Source organism: Cyanistes caeruleus, chromosome 2 (assembly GCF_971803275.1).
Source record: "Cyanistes caeruleus chromosome 2, bCyaCae1.hap1.1, whole genome shotgun sequence".
Taxonomy (NCBI): domain Eukaryota; kingdom Metazoa; phylum Chordata; class Aves; order Passeriformes; family Paridae; genus Cyanistes; species Cyanistes caeruleus.
The window spans coordinates 48,926,828-48,946,108 of NC_141702.1; the positions used below are offsets into that span (position 1 = coordinate 48,926,828).

Below are 19,281 nucleotides of genomic sequence, written 5' to 3' on the forward strand. Positions count from 1 at the left end.
CATTCCTCTGGTAAAGCAACATGCTCCACCGGATCTCATCCGAAGACCTGTTAGACAGAGGCTGCTGAGGCACTCAGAGTAAACCGACATATTAAACATTGATATTGGCAAAAGGAAGAGTTCCTGTAAACAGACATTACCGACATGAAACCTAAAAAAAATTAAATAAATAAATAAATAAAAGTAAAAAAAAGAGGCAAATATAATTTTTAGTATCACATCTATCTGATTTCCCCGGGGCACACTGCACACTGCCTGGCATTACAGCCACATTTCCCTGCTTATCATGAATGTTCATCTCGTCTTCACAGCTTTGTGTAAGGTTCACATAAACAGAAATATAGGGAAAGAATCCTTGACAAAAATGAGTGAAACAATAGAATGAGGAAGGTGAAATTTCAAATGTATGTCACTTAAAGGACTTAGCAAAATTATCATGTAATATGTTTCAGAGAGACATGATCGATTAAAAAGACACCTCCTCCGAGCCTAATTCAATTTTTGAAGTGAAATATCTTTATCTTTAGAGTAAGAAATATTTGAACCCACGTTCATTCCATTTCTCTTTGGGGAAGTCTCCCGGTATTTGAAAGAGAGGAATACAACACTTAAACAAGCCTCGCCCAGGCATGAACTTCAAGTGCACCGTCTCTATGAAAAATGTATGGAGCTCTGAACTTTACAGCGACTGCCATGCCTCCCTCAGTCCCTTACGTGCCTCTGGCAGTGTAAGAGCCAGGGCGTTGTTCAGAAGCGGTTTTTCTCTTTACACTTTTCCCACTTGGTTGAAGACGACGCCGGCCGTGCCGGGTTTCCGAAGACAAGTGTACGGCAACTCCCGGGTGATCACACAGCACCGGCCAGCGGGGGAAGTGCCCTGCCGCCCAGCTGGGAGCATCCCCAACCCAGAGAGACAACTTAACACCCCCAAAATACCCACCCCAAAGAGAGGACTGAACACCCCAAAGAAAACCGATGAGCATTTCACGGGGCAAAGTTCGGTGCCCCGCCGCCGCGGCTCCCCGCGCCGCCCGGCGCTGTGCTGGGCTGGAGGCCGGCAGAGCCCCCGGGAGCCCCGCGGGAGCGGCGCCGGCCGCGCTGCCCGGGGTCCCGGCGCGCTGGCTCCGCGGGGGCGCTGCCGCCGCCGCGGGCTCCCCCTGGCGGCCCCGGCCGCGCCCGGCGGGCGGCACCGCGGTGCGCAGGGCTCCGCCGCCGCCGCTCCGGGCTCGGGGGGCTCGGGGCGCTCGGGGGGCTCGGAGGGCTCCGCGCCGAGCCGAGCGGCGGCAGCAGCCGTGCGCCAGGGGAGCGCGGGGCGGTGGCGAGCGGGAACAAAGGGGATCGAGGCGGCGCAGCGGCGGCGGCTCCGCCGGGGGGAGGCACCGGCTGGGCGCGGGGGGTGTGGGAGGAGGAGGAGGAGGAGGGTCGCCAAACTGCTGCCACTTCGTCGGCCGTGAGCGGCACTCGCTGGCGGCGGCGGCAGCATCCCGCCCCTCGCTGCATGGCAGCCCAGTGAGGGAGGAGCGGGCGAGGGTCTGGCGCTGCCCGGAAGCCGAGGGAGCCAGCGCCGGCGGCAGCAGCGCCCGCCGCCCTCCCGCCGGGATGCGCCCCGCTCTCCGCTGAGGCGCAGCCCCGCCGCGATGCTCTCCCCCGAGCGCCACCGCCACCACCGCCACCCCTCGCCGCCGCAGCCGCCGCCGCCGCCGCACCACCCGCCGCAGCCCAGCCATGTCGTGGCCACCATCGAGAACCTGCCGGCGGAGGGCGGCAGTGGCGGCGGCAGGAGCGGCATCTCCGCGCCCTCCTCCAGCGTGCGCCAGAGGATCAGGAAAGTGCTGAACAGGTGAGGCCAGGGGATGGAGCGGGGCTCTGGCTACACGGCACGGTGCCGCTCGCCCTGGGGCGCGCAGGTCCCGAGGGCCGCCGTCGGAGGGGCCCCGACCCGGCCCGGCCCGCTTGGAGGAGTGGAGCAGCGGGGCACGAAGGCGCCGGCGGGGCGGCTGCCTCGGCTCGGCTCGGCTCGGCTCGGCCGGGCTGGGCTAGGCTGGGCTGGGCTGGGCTAGGCTGGGCTGGCAGCGCCTTTCCCCACAGAAGCCCCGGGCGGGCAGGGAGCGACGGCGCGGAGCCTCCCCCGGCCCATTGTTGCCTCCGAGGCGGCGGCGTGAGCCTCCAGCCCGAGCCCTCCCCGCCGGTGCCGGTGCCGGTCGCACCTGCCGTGTCCACAAGCACAACCTCCGCAGCGGAGCCCCCGCGCCTCCCGCCGGCTCCGGCTCTCCTGGCCCGTCACGGGCAGGCTCGGGTCGGCGGGAGCAGGGAGCAGACATCCCCGCTGCCGCAGCCCGGCCGGTGGCGGAGGCGCCGCCGGAGAAGTTGGAGCGCGGGCGGCGGGCGAGAGGGCGGCGGGGAAGGGGCGGCCTCTGGGGCGGCCGGCCGGGGCCTGATGCTCCGGGGTGCCGGGTGGCGGCGTGGGGGATCTTTGCCCGGTTCCGAGCAGCTCGCTTGCCCCCGGAGCAGCACGCTGGGGCTGCTGGCGAGAGGCGAGCCGCTCGGTTCGCCCCTGCGTGTGGCTCAGAGTGGTCAGTGCGAAGATGGGTAAACTGCAGGGTACTTCGGAGTAAATTATTTCACCGAAGGCACAAGAAAACGCTGGAACCATCTTAGTGAATCCTTTACGCTCCCCTCCCTGCCGGTCGTTTCTTTTGCACTGCATTTGATTAGGGCAGAGGGTTTTACTACAAAACAGAGTCCATCCAGTGCCTAACTGGTTGCTCTTCTCCAGAAGGAGCTCCTGTCTGAAAAGCCAGCTGGAGCTATCACTCCTAATGCCTCTATCACTGCCTAATGACTCTTACGTTCTTAACAGAGCAGTTGCAGCAATGGGATGGTGCAAGCAGCCTTGGCCCCATTGTCCCGGCTTTAGTTTCGGATTCATGTAACATGGACGAGCAACTGAACACAGCTATTCTAAATGGGTGTATTGGGTTTGAAGATGAAGCTTTTAAATATTCAAAAATTACAATTCCTACAAGTGTTACGTTGTTAAAAATACATGAAGCTATTTGCTCTCGGAACATCCCTATTACACGCAGGTAATTAACTGTTACCATTCCAGGAGGATTCTCCAAAGCTTCAGTGACGAGGAAATGCTTATCTTTTGTTATTTGAGCATGACAAGGGTTGAAACGAAGTTGAAACAAGTAAGAGCTGCTTCAGCTCAGTTACACATTTTCTTGTACGCATGTATTTTGCAACTCTCCGTATTGTAAGATTGACTCAATTCCTCAACCCCACAGTCCGTGTCATCTTAGGCGTCCTGTGCTTGCCAGATCCCGCCCTCCTGCTTGGTCATCCTGAGGTGTGTGTCAGTCTTGAAACAAGACACTAGGGAAAGGATGTTTTTTCCCAGGGGCACCAAGAGAAATATGAAGATGTGGTGAAGAGATCAGATACAAAAGCAGCAGGTTTTCCTGTGCAAGGGTGGTAATAATGAGCTCTGGGGAGTCATCAAATTGACCACAGTCTTCATGGCTAGGAGGTGTTGGATTAATTCATACAGCACTTACCATGCTTATGCATGTTTATGACTGAGCTGTAGATAAAATGTCAAATCAATATTTGTTGTTTTTATATGTGATTATATGATTGAAATGAGAATACCTAGGGGTTTCTTTTTTTTTCTTTTTCTTTTTCTTTTTCTTTTTCTTTTTCTTTTTCTTTTTCTTTTTCTTTTTCTTTTTCTTTTTCTTTTTCTTTTTCTTTTTCTTTTTCTTTTTCTTTTTCTTTTTCTTTTTCTTCTTATTTCTCTTTCTCTTTCTCTTTTTCTTTTTCTTTTTCTTCTTATTTTTCTTTCTCTTTCTCTTTCTCTTTCTCTTTCTCTTTCTCTTTCTCTTTCTCTTTCTCTTTCTCTTTCTCTTTCTCTTTCTCTTTCTCTTTCTCTTTCTCTTTCTCTTTCTCTTTCTCTTTCTCTTTCTCTTTCTCTTTCTCTTTCTCTTTCTCTTTCTCTTTTTCTTTTTTTTCTTTTTTAAGAGGGGGAAGGGTAGAAATTTTCTCTGGTGACCAAAGTTCAAACCTCTTCCAATTCATAAATGTGAACCTAGAAATGAGATCTCCCATAGCCCAGAAGGGCAGCCTAAGTAATGGGAGTAAGTCACTTTTTCATGATTGTTTTCTTATCTCCTCCTCAAACATGAAATAAGAGTAAAATTTTTCCAAATTTATGTGGTTTATGGAGTAGGAGAAGATATGTTACTGAGATGTTTTAATTCTTAGCCAGTCCCATGTTGTGTATCAATGGAAGTTTTACAAAAGTTAGATTTCCTTAAGTTTCTTTCCACTTTACGTGGGAACTGATGTCTGTGTGTAACATCACAGCTTTCATCAGTATTTCTGTTGATACAGTAAAATGAATTCCGACACAATGTTTATATTTTCATCCTGTATGGAAACAATAGCCTGCAAACACGTGTGGGAAAGAAAGAAATAATGTATGGCATGTCCCTAAAAAGAAGTAGGAGACCCCAACAAATTAAACATGGGCTTTTCCAATCGTTTTTCTCCCAGAAGAGGGTAACACTTTCCCTGTGCTATCTGTGCTTTGTGTGCACCATTTGCTTGGAATTCTACCATTAGTGGAAGGTTCCCAACTGATTCATTGTGCTTCTGTTTTCTGCTACAAAAAGTAGGGAATCTTCAGGCAGACATCAAAATAAAAATGTAGACAACAACTGGGGCTACCAGAAACCTGGTTATGGCTGGTGGAATCATAGAATGGTTTGGGTTGGAAGGGACCTTTAAAGGTCACCTAATCCAGCCCCTGCTGCCATCAGCAGGAGCATCTTCAACTAGATCAGGTTGTTCAGAATCACATCCAATCTGACCCTGATTGTTTCCAGGGATGAGGCATCTACCACATTTCTGGGCACCCTCTCTCAGACTTTCACCAACCCCATAATAGAAAATTTCTTCCTTACATCTAATCTTTTAGTTTAAAACCCTTGTTCTGTCACAAGAGGCCCTGCTAAGAAGTTTGTGCCCAGGGAGGGAACAGACGCTGGTATGGTCAAGGACGAAACAAGACATTAGGGGAAAGGACATAGACAGTGGCAGAAAGTGATCATTGTTTCTTTCTCACTCTCTTTGTATCAGTTCAGTTACCCAGGCACTTGCTGATTCCTGAATTGCCTTCCATGGCAATTCAGGCATTAAAATTAAACAACTAAATTAAAATTGTTTTACAAGCTATGGAAGCTTATTTTAACTTCACCTTCCAATGTCTCCTCTCTGTTCCCTTTGTAGATCCCAAGGTAATAGAGAAACGCTGGAACAACCCCTGCAGGGTATTTGAGAGAGAACACACTGAAAGCAGAGCTGATTGCCTATAAAAGTCTAGTTCAGTGATCACAGCAAACAGTGCACTCTGAAAAAAGTTGTCCATAACAAGAAAGCAGAAAGAAATTAAAACACAAAAGTGAATGGTTTGAGTTATGAAGGACTGGAGATGCTCAGGGCATTTATGGGGTTTACTGGAATAGTTTGTGTATTAATTCTGGGCTGCCAGTGATGGTGAACAGGACCTGTTGCAGCAGGATCAAACTTGCTGTTATCCTTGAAGTAGTTGTGATGCTTAGGGCTGTGATTTAATGGTGGGCCTCCTAGTGCTGGGCAATGGTTGAACTTCAGGGTCTTGGAGATCTTTTCCAGCCTTAATCATTCTATTGTTCTGAGTTGGGAGAGGATGGTTTTGAGTTGCTATTGCATTAAGGGGAAATGTTGTGCTGCAGATATGTTCCTGGACCTGTGACTCACACCCGTGGTCCATAAATCCCATCTGCAGGGGCCTGCCTGGTGCCTTCTTTGTGACATTGGCTGAGCATTGACTGACTGTGCCCTGCTATGTTGCAGGGAAGAGCAAGAATAATGATGGCTGCTTGACTGCTTGCTTCCCCAAACTTTTATGAAGCCAAAATTGGACTCCACAAACTCTGTCTGCTTGCAGAGGACCACTTAATAAGCAGTGACTCACTTGCTCCTCGTTGACTCCCAAGGAAAGTGGGAAGATAGAAAATAAATCATGCGGTTTGGAATTCTGTGGTTGTCTGTGCATCCCAGCTCACTCCATCTGGCTCTATTCCAGCACAAGGGGCAGCTTGTCTCCCTTTCTTGCACTCCCTGGGTGATCTGAATGGCAGAGACTCACCTGGCAGATTCTCCTGTGTCCCCTGAAACTTTTTGAGGGGAAACTTTCATGTTGGGAAATCTGGCTACCACCTCTTGAGACGAACTGCATAGACTAAACATTGCTGAAGCACAGGGGGAGCAGGTTGCCAAGTAATTTCTTTGGGGGATTCTTGCAAATTTTCTCCAAACAAAAGCCAACAAGAAAGACACCTCCTTATACAAGGGCATTATCTCTGTAGTCCTGGACAGTAGGACAGAGAGGGAAAATGAAGTTTCTGCAAATAAAATTAGTTAATATCTTTAGATACGACGACAAAGTTATTTTAGCTAAGTAAATGAGATTATTCCTGGAAACAAAAAATACCGTAGCCGTGCCAATGAACTCAGATCTCCAGAGAGATGTCTAAGGCACTGCTATTGTATTGCTTTCCTTGACAAGGACTTTTTTAGAATGCTGGATGGCACATGCATTTTTCTGGGTTTTCCCACTTCTATCTTTTAGTGCTTCCTTAAGAAATACAAGTTATAAAGTCTGGCTGTGCCTTATCTTGCTGTTTCAAGGTTGTCTTCATGGGCTTTTTCTTGCTGGCAGTTGCTGAATGGCATTTTGTATTTCTCAGAAGTTTTCTAAAAATCATATCAGAATATTAGAGACATACTCAACTTGAATCAGAAAATGGAATAAGAGTTATTTCAGCCATTCAGTCCCATCTCATCTTTTAAATAGCTCTGTGGTTACGTTCTGTTCACTAGTGAATTGCAAAAGTTGTCTATGGAGCAGTGTGACTCTCTCTTCTTCTTTTCTTGTTTACTTTGTCAAATAAACTTCAGCCTTGTGCATAAAGCCAGTGCATGGTTTAATTCCTGTCTTAGGAAAAGGATGATAAAAATATTTTTAATAAGTATAATTCATTAAATTAGGCAGTGATGTATTGAACAAAATTATCTGAAGAAAAGCAATTTAGATTCTTTTTGAAAGAAAGATCATCTGTTTTGGCTCAGTCTGAGTAAAACTTTTGATTTTTTTAGTGTTACAGGCCCAGCTCCTCCCTGATACTGGAGTTGAGGAAGAGTTTGGCCCACTAGCTGACTATCTTTGAACTTGAACTGTGTGTCAAAGCTACTAACTCTTCAGAGATGGGAGCTGTTTAAATGGCACTGCAAGTATCAAAAGCTATAATCCAATGTGGATTTTTTTTTTTTCTAATAACATGCACCTGCATAATAAATCAGACACAGGGATTTTATATATTAAAAAGAACTTGGGGCTGAATAATAATAAAATTGAGATGATGTGTTTCATTGCCCCAAAGCAAAAATGTCTTTCAGTTGACTGATCAGAGAGGCAAACAAACCAAATAATTTATGGCATTTTTCCTTAATGAAAAGCAAGTCAAGGATCAAACATATCATTTTTGAATCCAGAAAAAGAGTGAGTATTCGTGACCTTCAGTTGCTTTGCTTTCTTCTTCAAAACAAAAGAATTTGCTTCCTTTGGGATTTTTAGTCTTAAAAAGTACAAATAGCTCCTCAAAGTCCACCCAGAATAACAGTGAGAGTAGAAAAATGAGCCCAAGCTCAATTCAGATAGCCAGAGCTCTCCTTTTAGGTAAAAATATTTATACCATTCTGAAGTAAGTCAAAGAAAATGAGATCAGAGCATAGATAAAGCAAGTAGGTTGGCTTTCTTGTGCCTGTTAGTATTATACTTTTTGGCTGAGGAAGTAGGAAGGTCATATCTGCCTGTGGGAAAGCATCCTGGCAGATAAAGAAATGAAGTGATGAAAAATTGTCCATTCTTTCATTTTCTTATTAGTTTCCTTGTAATCACCATTTTGTAAGCAGACAACTTCTGCAAATTAGCTGTGTTCCCGATGATTAGGGAGCATAAGGGAAATACCTGTAAAACAGGAGAAAAAGATGCTCTTCCTCTTCTCCAAACATCTTATTTCAGTGAATGCACACTTACTTACTGGCATGCCATAGTACACTCAAAATGCTTTGATTTAAGAGTGAAGATCAGCTGAAGTATAAAAAAGCTTCCATGTTTTTGATGTAGCATGCACTGGAAACCTGTCCGAGTTTGGTTTCAAAGTGTCTGAGTGTCATTTTCTAACAGGTTTAGAAGCCTGGATTGGGAAGCTTTGTCCCTCTTGCCTTGTTTTTGCTGCTGAGAATTTGCAGTTTAGGAGATACAGGCCTTACTGGTCCTGTTCAGAAGCTGGAGTTGTTTGAAGTGATGCGATATGGTAAACGTGCTGTAATCCAAACCTGTCAGTCTCCATACTGAGCGAGAAAAGACTGTCCCTAGGAGGGGCAATTCGGCACAGCAGAATATGTGGGTGTCCCCTGTCTACCTATGACATTCAAAATGCCGCTGCTTACTGGGTGCCTGTCTGTAAGTGGGAATTTTTGACACTGGCTGTGCTGTGGGCTTTGGGAAGGGGTTACTGCCTCTTGAACTAGGGGGGTTTCAAAGGAGCAGCACCATAAATGGCTCCATAGAGAAAGCGGGAGGAATGGACAGAGTGGCTCTTATGGGATGGACAGAGCAGCTTTAATGTGCTAATGAGGGGAAGGCCAGATGCCAGCAGCGATCAGAAGGGCTCTTTGTGGCTCTGTCTCTCTGGAGATGGCTGGAGCCTCTGTCCTTATCGGGGTTGTTTCTGCAGGCAGAGGGAAACACTGGGGCTATTAGTGAGGTGTTCCCTTCCTTTAAGTCAGCAGATAGCCTCACAGATTAGCACTTGAATACTGATTAGGGCTAATTAACGGGAAATCTTAGGAAAAAGAAGTTGCTGAAGAAGCTTGACATTAAAAACTACAAAAAATCAGTTCCCAAGCCAAACAACATGCTCAAAGGCTTGTGAGCTGAGCTCAAGCTCCTCTGAAATCACCTGTTGCAAGAACAGCTGTATGGGGACTCATAAATTGCTATGACTGTAAATTGTGTAAGTATTGGTGGCTCTGAGATTCATGTTGTGAACTGCCTACTCTACCTGTCTGTGCTTATTTATGTCTGTCATCCATCTAGCTGAGATTTTTACTGAAAACACTTCAAGTTTTGAAGTTCGTCTTTCAGCTTCTCGTGACTTAAGAAAACATTTCTTCAGTACATATTCACTCTCAGTCATTTTTCTCAGAGACACCAAACGATTGAGGTAGCAGGTTTGACTCTCATGCATCACCTTTTCCCCAGTGCAGGAGGGAGTGTCCCCACAGCCCGGCCGTGCTGGGTGACCATGCCCATACAGCAACACTGCCGTACATCTGCAAGGCTTTTTGGGATGTGCCATGGCACACGGGGATGGCCAAATAATTTCCTAGGGGAGGTGGCTGACCCTTGATCTCACCAGAAAGTTCTGTCCACAAATGATGCCATGCAGGCTTCACAGTAAAAGATAGGGACTGATATATTAAGCCAGTTTTCTGTTTGTAGCTGATACAGTAACTTCAGTCCATAATTTCAGATCCCTTTGGTGTGGTGGTCACCTTTGCTTCCTTACACTGATCCCCATGTAATATAAGAGGTCACACTCCACCTTCAGATGGGTCTGACCTGTGGCAGCCTGTAGGAACTTTGGAGCTGGACAGTGAATCTTTTGTTGTAAGTTTTTTTGCCTAATAGAAAATGTAGATGAGTCAAAACCTTGTCAAGAAGGGTTGGTCTTTCTTGAGACTGCATGCTTGGTAAGTCTAATGTCCAGACTAGATTTTTTAGGTTGGAGAGCAAGTAAGACTTCATGGTAATCTGGTGATGGGAGTGCTTTTTTAGGAGACCATGTTTAACTCTGCTTTGCCACATCTCTGAAGGCTGCTGTGAGCACACGTACTGTGAGGTTCCTTTGGGTGAAGAACCTCAAAAGGTCATGGTTTTGTCTTAATGCAAAATATGAGAATTTCTGAAAATTAAAAGTTTACAACTAGAAAACGTCTTTCCCCCCCACCCCCCAGCTCATCCTCCAAAGCATTTCAGGCTTCAAGGTGTTGATTTACAAAAGCACACTATGCTTGAAACAGATTGCTGCATCTCTAATACAGATAAATGAAGTAATTTATGTCCTATAGCAAGACCATAACCCTAGTGTTCATTTCAATCTGTAAGCCAGTATTAGCTGATAATGGAATGGAAACAAAATTTGAAACATTGTAGTGATGGCCATTAGTTTACTTTGTCCTCTTTGGTGTTCATTTGCCAAAGGAGTTGTTGTGTGTGTGTGTCCAGAAGCTTCACCGTATGCAATTCGGCTGCACTGGTTTTAAAAGGGTGCTGTCTTCTGTGCCACATTTATTCTCATTGGTTTTCTCATCTGGCAAGTATTTTGTGATGGGAGTTGGCTTTTTCTGCTTTCCATTTGGTAGAAATGGAATATGAGTTAAGTGGGGTATAAATCTTTCCTCTTCTTTAGTGAAATAGATAAGAAGCCATTGACATTGTGGGAGGGAGATGCCAGAATCTGTTCCTGCTCTGATACCTCTTAATCAACTCTTTGAAGAAGAAGAGAGCTTCACAGCTCCACTCCTGGATCTCTCCAGCCTAATAACTAAAATTCTGATCCTTAATGTAGCCTTGAGGTGGCTATCTCAGTGCTTTTCAGGGGAAAGAGGAGTTTGAGGGAGCTGGGCTGGGTTGAATGAGAGTGATGACTGCAAGGTAGAAGCAGGGAGAATTCTCTCTCCTTTATTATGAAGAGGTAGATGTCCAGCTCTTCAAGAGGAGGCCTGAAGTGAGTCACTGAAAGGTAGGGGCCAAATGCTCCAAGGAGGGGTAAGGCATAAGCTGTACCTTGTCTGATGCTTTCTGTCTTTTACCAAGATTTCTGTCTTTGTCTAACCCAGGTGCTTCTGTGGCTTTCCCAGGGTGCAAGATTATTCTGCATGGATCTTTTGGGTTTTTTTGACCTTTGATGGTGAGACAAATCCTAGAAAATACTTATTAAAATTAAATTAATTACCTTGTGTTTATTTTGAGCCCTGGTATTTTAAGGAGCTTAAATAGCTCTGTATTTGTGGTGGCTTCTGCTGCCTGGTTTGGGTCATTTGCCTTCTGAAATCTCTTCTTACTTGAAGCTGAGTGCTGTAATGAAACTTAGAGGTTCTCTCCTGTTGCTGCTTTCCTTGTCTCTTTCTGCTGCACCTCTCTGCTGCTGCATGAAAGTATGAAATGCTTTTGAATATGTTTAACTCCCTGCTGCCACTATATTGAGGTCTGTAGGAATTGTCCTGGGTAGATTGAAAGTGAGAAAGGACAGAAAATAACAAGTAGGATGAGAAGAGTTGAGCAGGGAGCTGGAAAATATTTTAATGGGTATGGGATTTGATACTTGAAGGAAGTAAAACTTTAATGTTGTAAATATAATTCTCATTAGGCCAGGTGTGAGGATTAAGTAATCTTAGGCAGAAAAGGTTTCCCAGCTTCATCCCATATAGTGGGGAAAAAGCCATCATCCAAATATAAGTAATGACCAGCTGAAGTGCCTCCTTGTCATGGCTGGGGACAAATTTGGAAGGGAACTTCTAAAGGGATGATTCCCTAAAGGACAAAATGCAGCAGTCCTTCCCCCCACTTGTTTGAGAGATAAACCTCCTTGGAGAAAAGTGGAAAAAATCTGTTTATTTGACAAGCAAAGTATTCACAAACGTGAGAAAATGAATACTGTTAAGCAATGGAACCTCTTGCTGTTGTGAAGAGATGGCCAATGCAGAGAGAGTCCTTCTCGTGGGGTGTAGCCCGGCTCGCTCAGGCTGGTGTGAGTCCCTCCTGCACTGGAAAGTGCCGCGTCCCTGCCCCGCTGGGCCACAGGTGTGAGCTCTGGGGTTTGTCTGGGCTTTCGGTCCAGAGCAGGCTGAGCAGTTCCAGGAAAAGAAAAGCCACAGTCTGGGGAACTTCTCTGCCTCAGCTAGCAGAGCAAAGGAGGGCTCTGTCCCTGTCTGTGCTGCAGAGAACATGCACAGAGAGAGAGACAAAGCTCTTATTTCTATGTTTTTGAATACAGCCACAAAAAAATTCCATCACTTTTCCTTCTTTCCCCTTTGCTCTTGGATCTAGTTTTAAAGGCACAGAACTTATTTCTAGGCTAAACAGACAAATGGGGATACAATTCAGCATCATAAAGTCACCCCAGGACACTCCTTTTCCTGCATAACCTACCAGGCATGCACAGGTAACTTCCAGTCAGGTTTTGATATCTGACCTGTGCTGTCAGGTGCTTGATGTACTTAGTGTAACACTTTGTAGAAAAAGGACTTTCAGCATTTGCAGAAGTGCTGTCCAGCTTGTCCCAGAGCAGACAGCACCTGTGGGTAGCCCTGGAGACCTTGTTCCATTGCTGCCTTCTCACATTCTTCTGCCAAAGCTGCTTTGCTTTCTGCTGGTGCTCACCAGCATTTTTTGGACAATATATTTAAAGGGTTTCTTTTTGGGTCCAGTCTGTGGTGGGGGAATCATGGCTTTAAAGACATTCAGTAGATTCCAGAACTTTTGGAGGATTTAATCTAGAAACACAGGGGCAAGGTGGTGTGATGGTTATCAAACATGTATGAAGGCACCTCTTACTGGCAGTGAAAATTCCAAGTTTTCTCTCATTTACACGTAATGGTGACAGCAGAACAACTGTTGCAGTAACAGAAATGCACTCAAGGACTAAGGCAGAGTGGTCAAGGTAAGATGCAGTGCCATGGTGGTGGTTGAAGGGTGGTTGCTAGAAATCAAAGCATTATATTGGATTTATATTAACCAAGCAAAATCCCTGGGATTCAGAGTTGCTCCTGCTCTAGAGAGGTTACTTGAGTTTGACATCAAGTAATTCCCTAGTAATTCACTTGAAAAATTCTGTCTGTGACTGTGTGTAAGCATGTGACATCTTTTAGTTACCTAAAATCAACTTCCCATTATAAATAAATAAATTCTAACACATTCTAACTTGTAGAAGAATTTCTGTTAAATTTGATGTCTGAAATTGTCCATACATATTGATTTTGTATGCATTACTGTGTTAATGGAACTTATTATTACTCAGCTAGATTAATTTATTAGATTTATCCCTACATTACAACCTATAGATGTATTGAGACATGAGCCCACAGAATCAATACCAATTTCTTTTCTCATTTATGAATGTTCTTACTAGCATCCAAAACACTGTTACACTCAAGAGTATTTAGCTGCCATTTATTGTGAAGCATTACACTCCAACAATTTTAAATTTGTCTTTTTTCTTTGTCCTTTAATGATTATTTTTCCATTTATGTGGGCACTTGTTTGAACAAAATGCCATACATCAAGCTTCAAATGAGTCGTGATCATACTCCAGTCATTGGGTCTAGCAGTAACTTAGGTGTGCAAAATTAATGCTCTGAGACCAGACCTAATCTTTGAGATGCATTTTGGCTGCTGTTCTGTGTGGCAGGCCCAAAGCAGGAGAGGGAACAAAGGTACAAATGTAACTTATACTAAGTTGCCTGCCAAATGTGGTGTATTTGCATGTTTTCCTTTGAGCAGCGGCCATGCATGCATTTATCTTTCAGAAGCAGCAGTGTTTGGCTGAGGAGCAATTGCAAAGACCAGCTGAAATGGGTAACTGATGTGGAGCTCATTCACTTCCTTCCAGAGCTTGAGCTATTCAAAGCTCATGGTGGGAAGTAAAAGAAGTGGGGTCCAGAAGAAATATGGGGTAAGAAAACTGATCACCTCTGCCTGGGCTGCAATTCAAGACTGGTAGATAGCGCTGATGGGAGGGAGAGACCAGTCTTCAGACAGTTCTAACACTGGCATTTCTATTCCCATCACACCTCCAGTGGTGTTTGGGGATAATGTCCTTCCTTCCTCTGGACAGACCAGAAATGTTCTGTAGAACAGAAGAGAATTGCAGAGACTGTTTGGTCTCAGCCCAGCCTTTAAATTCAATTCTAAGCAGCTCATCAGACATTTATGTGGAGAAATCTACAGCAGCTGCATACACACAGAGATAATGTTTCATCCAGTGGTCTGTAAGGTGAAACTCTGTGAAACTCACTCTTCTCCAGACAGTCTTTCTTTCTTGTTTTTCAGTAAAAGTTGCTGTATTCACTGAGTATGCTGCTTATCTAACCAATTTCTGGCTTGTATTTAACTGTTGCTGCTGTAGCTGCTGCTTGTGCACCACTGCAGTTACTGGGCATTAAAAGCTCAAGCCTGAGAAATTAAATATAGCATGCACAAAAGGATCAGCCAGGTGATAAAGGGAAACTGAGGGGGGGGAAAAATCACCCCCAAATATATCATATATAAGTATGATGCAGAAGTAGGCATCGGAGTTAAAAAAGTGGTGAGCTGCCCCATGAATACTGTCTGCCTGACCCAGCTGTGGGGTTTGAGACCAAAGCCAGAGCAGGGTGATTTGTGTCATCCTGATTTTGCAAGACTAAAAATTACAGGACAAGTGGTGGACAAAATGCAGCTTTACCAATGTGTGCAGTGCAGGACAGGGAGGGGTAGGCTTTTGCCTGTTTTGTTTTTAGGAGAAGCTGTATTACAGCAGCAGTTGAGGGGAAATACTGTGTTTTAAAGGACTTGGAGAGAAGTTACATACAGTAGCTTCTAATTTACAGTCCAGAATTGGACACCAATTAGCTTTTTTTGCCTTGGGTGAATCTCTCAACCTCACTGGGTCTGGTTCAGCACTTGTAAAATGGGGACAATTAAACTTAACTACCTGGAAGAGTTGTTGATTAGTTAATGCTTGTAAAATGCTACACAGTGCTATAAAACAGAGCATAGTACTAAGAAGCATCTGGTTTGCAGTGACTATAGCGCTTCTCTGAAACTTTATGGGCAAACTTTGCCAAGAAACAAAATGATTAATGTGTGCAGGACATGTAGGCATTGTCTGGGAGGATAGATAGCTTTTAAGAAGCATCTGACTTTCCTGAGGTACCGTCTCTCAAAATACGAGATGTTTCCCAAGAGCACCTGAAGTGGCCTGGGACTGAAAGCAGTGTCAGGTGAATTTGGGGCTGCAGAATGAGGCTCTGGCAGGTGGCAGAAGAGCTCCTTGTTTCACTCCTATTTTCTTGTTCTTATTCTTGACCCTGTTCCCAGCTTCTTCCCCCTTTGTTTTGCTGGAACAAAACAGCAAAAGTTTTGTTTGGAAGTGTTTGCACAGTACCATCAAGAAACGGGTTGGTGGTTTGAGTCAGACGGGGAAAAAAATGGGAAAAAGTTTCTGCTGCTGTTGGTTTGTGTTTCCAGATGGATCTTATCTCCAGTGTAGTTCATCATGTAGCTACACATGGACTATGAGGCTGGTACGTGGGTGAGAATAAGTGGAGTTTGAGACAGCTGGAGTCCTCCTGACACTGGAGATGATCCCACAAGCCATGTAACCCAGACACACAGGCTTAGAAGGTGTGTTAGTGAGCTAACCCTTTCTCCTGCCTCCAAAGACAAGTTACACTGATTTCATTGGAGACATGTATGGCAGCAGAGAGCAATCATTTGGGAAGAGCTGATCCTGGCTGAAGCTCATCACACTGTGTGTGAAACTGCTAACAAAAGGGAGGGAGCTAAGAATGTGCTAGAGACAAGCTTGTCATAATTTCTGAGATGTGCATCTTTACTATTATTTGAGATACTTACAATGTGAATATGCGCACTATATGAATAAAGCACATGCATTCACATATTGATTTGGTTTAGCAGGAGACTGGTAAAAAAAAATAGAAGCAGTGATAGAAGGAAGAAATCATTTCAAATCCATCACTCCTTCACTGATGCACGGAAATTATTAAGAGAGGGCCACAAGTTACCTCATGTGAAGATTCAACTACTAAGTGATTTTACAGAGCTAGGTAAGGAATGAGTTTGTTCCTAACAGAGTATCATGAACTGCCAAAAGGAGGTTGCATTTCTGTCTCTTCCCTACTCCTGACCAAATTGCTCCTTCTGAATTTGCTGAGCCAGTCTGGTTTCTGTCACAGGCAGATCACTAAAATCAGAGATTATTAACCCATCTGAAAAAAGTTGCTGTTGTAGCTGGGTTTTTAGCTAACTTTTGATTAAACTAGTCTGGACTGATGATGAAAGGAAGGAGACTGTGAGCCGAGAAGAGCAAGGGCAGAGGAGGTGAGGAAAACAGGAGGTAAAAGAAACTGGAAGGAAGGGAGGGAAAGCATACCTTTCTATTGTCTCAAGCTTTTTATTTGGCTCATCTGTATTGTAATGCCATGCCTGAGCTAACTACTTATTGCCAAAGCCCTCAGCTTCCTCCTGCCTTCTTGTAACAGATCCTAGTGCTGATGTTTGTGAGAAAATGAGCTCATGTGAGACCCATTGGCTATTGGCAGCTGGTAAACAATCAGCTGTAGCCAGTTCCCCCCTCAGGTAGGGGTGAAGTAGCGTGAGTATATGCAGAGAGGAAAAGGGAGGTTGCCAGATACCAGGTAGTGCGATTCTGAATGGGGCTGGTGGAAAAATGTGTGCTCTTAGACCTGTAAGTTCTTGGTGTTGGAGATGTGATGTAGCCCTAAATTGACAGTAGTCTTCTTTGTTACAGGTTAAAATTTATTTATTTTTAGGCAGGCCTGAGTTCAGTGAGGGTAGGTATTTGTGAAAAAGCTTAGTATAAGCATACTGTGTGTTTCCCTGTTGCTAAAAAATGGAAGGGGAGCCTTATCCATGAAACAGTTGTTTTTCACAGGAAATAAAAGAGGAGGTGCATGTTCAGCAGGTCTAAAATCATTATATCTGGTGTGCAGCAGTGCTCCTGTGTGCTTTGTGATGCACTTCTGCCTCTCTGTCAAGGTGTGCAGTAACTTCTTTGCTGTGGCTGACTAAAAAATAGCCCAATCAGTGGTGGCCAAAATCAGCAGCCACTGAACTGGTTTGTCTCCCTTTCTGTAATAGCATGTATTGTAGCACTTCCCTGTGAAATACAGTGTGAATAGCTGTTTTTAGGTAGCTGATGTGATCTTGGAGGCTTATTGCCATTCCCTGACCTCTTTCTTCCTGGGGCCAGCAGCCATGCACAAGCTTTCCTAAAACTGTACCTCTGATCTGTAATCCCACAACTGCAGTTACCAAAATAATTCCTTAAAAGCAAAATATCCATCAATTTGCCCACATTGGGGATGGTCATGAGACTGTACTGACACAGATAGTTTCTGGGAAGCATTTCTCTGTTAGTCCTGCTTCCTAGATCAATCCTGTATCCTCCTTGTTGTATTTTCACTTGCCATACTGTTGTACAGAGGTGCTGCCCAGTTCCAATGTATCAGTTCACAATAACTTCTATAGCAAGCATAGTATTTGTATTTAGAGCACCAAAAGAACAAGTAAGGAGGAAAAAGGAGTGATCATCTTCAGACTGGGAAGGTGTCTATTAGTAGGAGTTGATTTTTAAAGAAAACAAAATAACGCATCATCCTACTCACCCCCAGGAAAAAAAACCAAAACAACCAAACCCCAAAAATGCAAAACCACACAAAGAAATACCACCAAGCCCAGCAACTTTGCTACAGGGCATTATACAGTGATTTGTGTTTGGGTACCAAAATGAGTGAGCAGGAAGCTAGGGAAGAAGCTTTCAGGTAAATTCTGCCAGTGTTTGAATCCCATTTGTTGGGAGTGGAGAAACGCAACACAACAAAAACCTCCATCTTACTTTGCATGTCTGTGTTTAAGTGTGCTTCTGTGGCATAGAAATAAATTTTCATGGAGGGAAGGACCTGTTTCTTGCTGTTTTGGTGTCTCCTGATGACCATGGCTCTGCTCTGACCTTAGGTAGGCAGAGATGGCCAATGAACTTGCAGGTGTGCTGTGGTATGACCACATTGGCTGTTTTTATAAACTTGGTGATGTCCTGAAAGAGGGACAGAAGATGAGACACTTATGGTATGATTAAAGAAAATACAATATAATGCAGGAAAAAGTGGTATGTCAGTTCTTAAGATGAATTCCTAGCTGGACCCCAAAATACATGATAATCCCCAGTTTTGTTTCCTTTGCCTGTGCAACTCTCTCCTTTCCTCCTCCTCCTCCCCTGACATGCAGCCTCCCTCCAGAGCCACGGCAGCACCATGGTTTCAATATTTCCTGTAAAGGAAGGGGGAGTGAGGGGAGAGTCCCCCATGCCTGGTTAAGAGGGTCTATTATAGAGGATTAACTGTGCCCAAACAATGAAGCCCCTCGAGGAGCCCGTTACCCTTTTGAGATGCGTGTGTGGGTAAGAGGGCACACTGCTGTCCCTGTGTCCCAGCCCAAGTGCGTGTGGTTCCATGCCCTGGTTGCTATGACAATTAATCACATCTTTTAAGGGCTGGTGCCGACTACAGATCCCTGTAAATTGCCTGAAAGGCTAGTTAAAGCTGCTCCTTAGGCGCCTTTATTTGCTTTTACCCCCCAAAAATTGGGATGGAGAGGTTTTCTGCTTCCTACTTGTAAAAAAAGCCAAAGTATCTTGGTATATGCTTTTAGACTGCCTTTCACTTTCCTGGGCATTATGAGTCATGGAATTTTTCTGAAGAACAACTGTAAAATAGACAGGGATGTGGTGCCTTCCAGGTCTGTCCATGTAGTCTTCGTGTGACCAGCAGATTGTGCATGCCTGGGAAATGTAAGAAGCACAGTCTTCAAGCAGTGTGCATGAATTGTTTTGTGTTTGTTATTATTTGAAAGTTTGCACTAGGCAATTAATGTGTGTGTCTTTGGTTTTTCTTTGTACCTTAAAAAAGAGCAACAGGGAATTACTATGGTGTCTCAACCTACAGCAGGACTGTGCTCTGTATTTGACTATTTGCCAAGGTAATGGGAGAGAAATAGATGTTTCCCATGTCATTAGTCCAGAAACCTGAACAGCAGTGAATGCAAATATTCTTGAAAGTCTTCCTGTAGGTTAAAGCCTGTTCATTTGAAAGGCAGTCCTAACTCCCTCAGTACATTATTAGAATGGTTGGAAAAATATGTCCAGAAGTTTGAGGAGATTTTTTCTTCCTTGAAGGCACTAAAGTCTCTGTTACCTTTAATATTGCTTCTCAGGGAAGAAAAAACACCAAGACCAAACCCCATGAAGGGAAACAAGTTTAAAGGGATAAGTTATCAAATGCACAATATTCTCTCTTAAACTAAGGGAG

General features: G+C 44.8%; 1 protein-coding gene across 1 annotated transcript in view; it reads left to right on the forward strand.

Annotated features, from left to right (window-relative positions):
• Positions 1-1,460: 1,460 nt before the first annotated feature.
• Positions 1,461-19,281, forward strand: part of SLC35F1 (solute carrier family 35 member F1) — a 226,086-nt gene continuing 208,265 nt past the window's right edge. Inside the window, exon 1 of the mRNA XM_086876879.1 lies at positions 1,461-1,840. Coding sequence (XP_086733005.1) covers positions 1,638-1,840 — 203 coding nt within the window. The 5' untranslated portion in view covers positions 1,461-1,637. The remainder of the gene's footprint in view (positions 1,841-19,281) is intronic.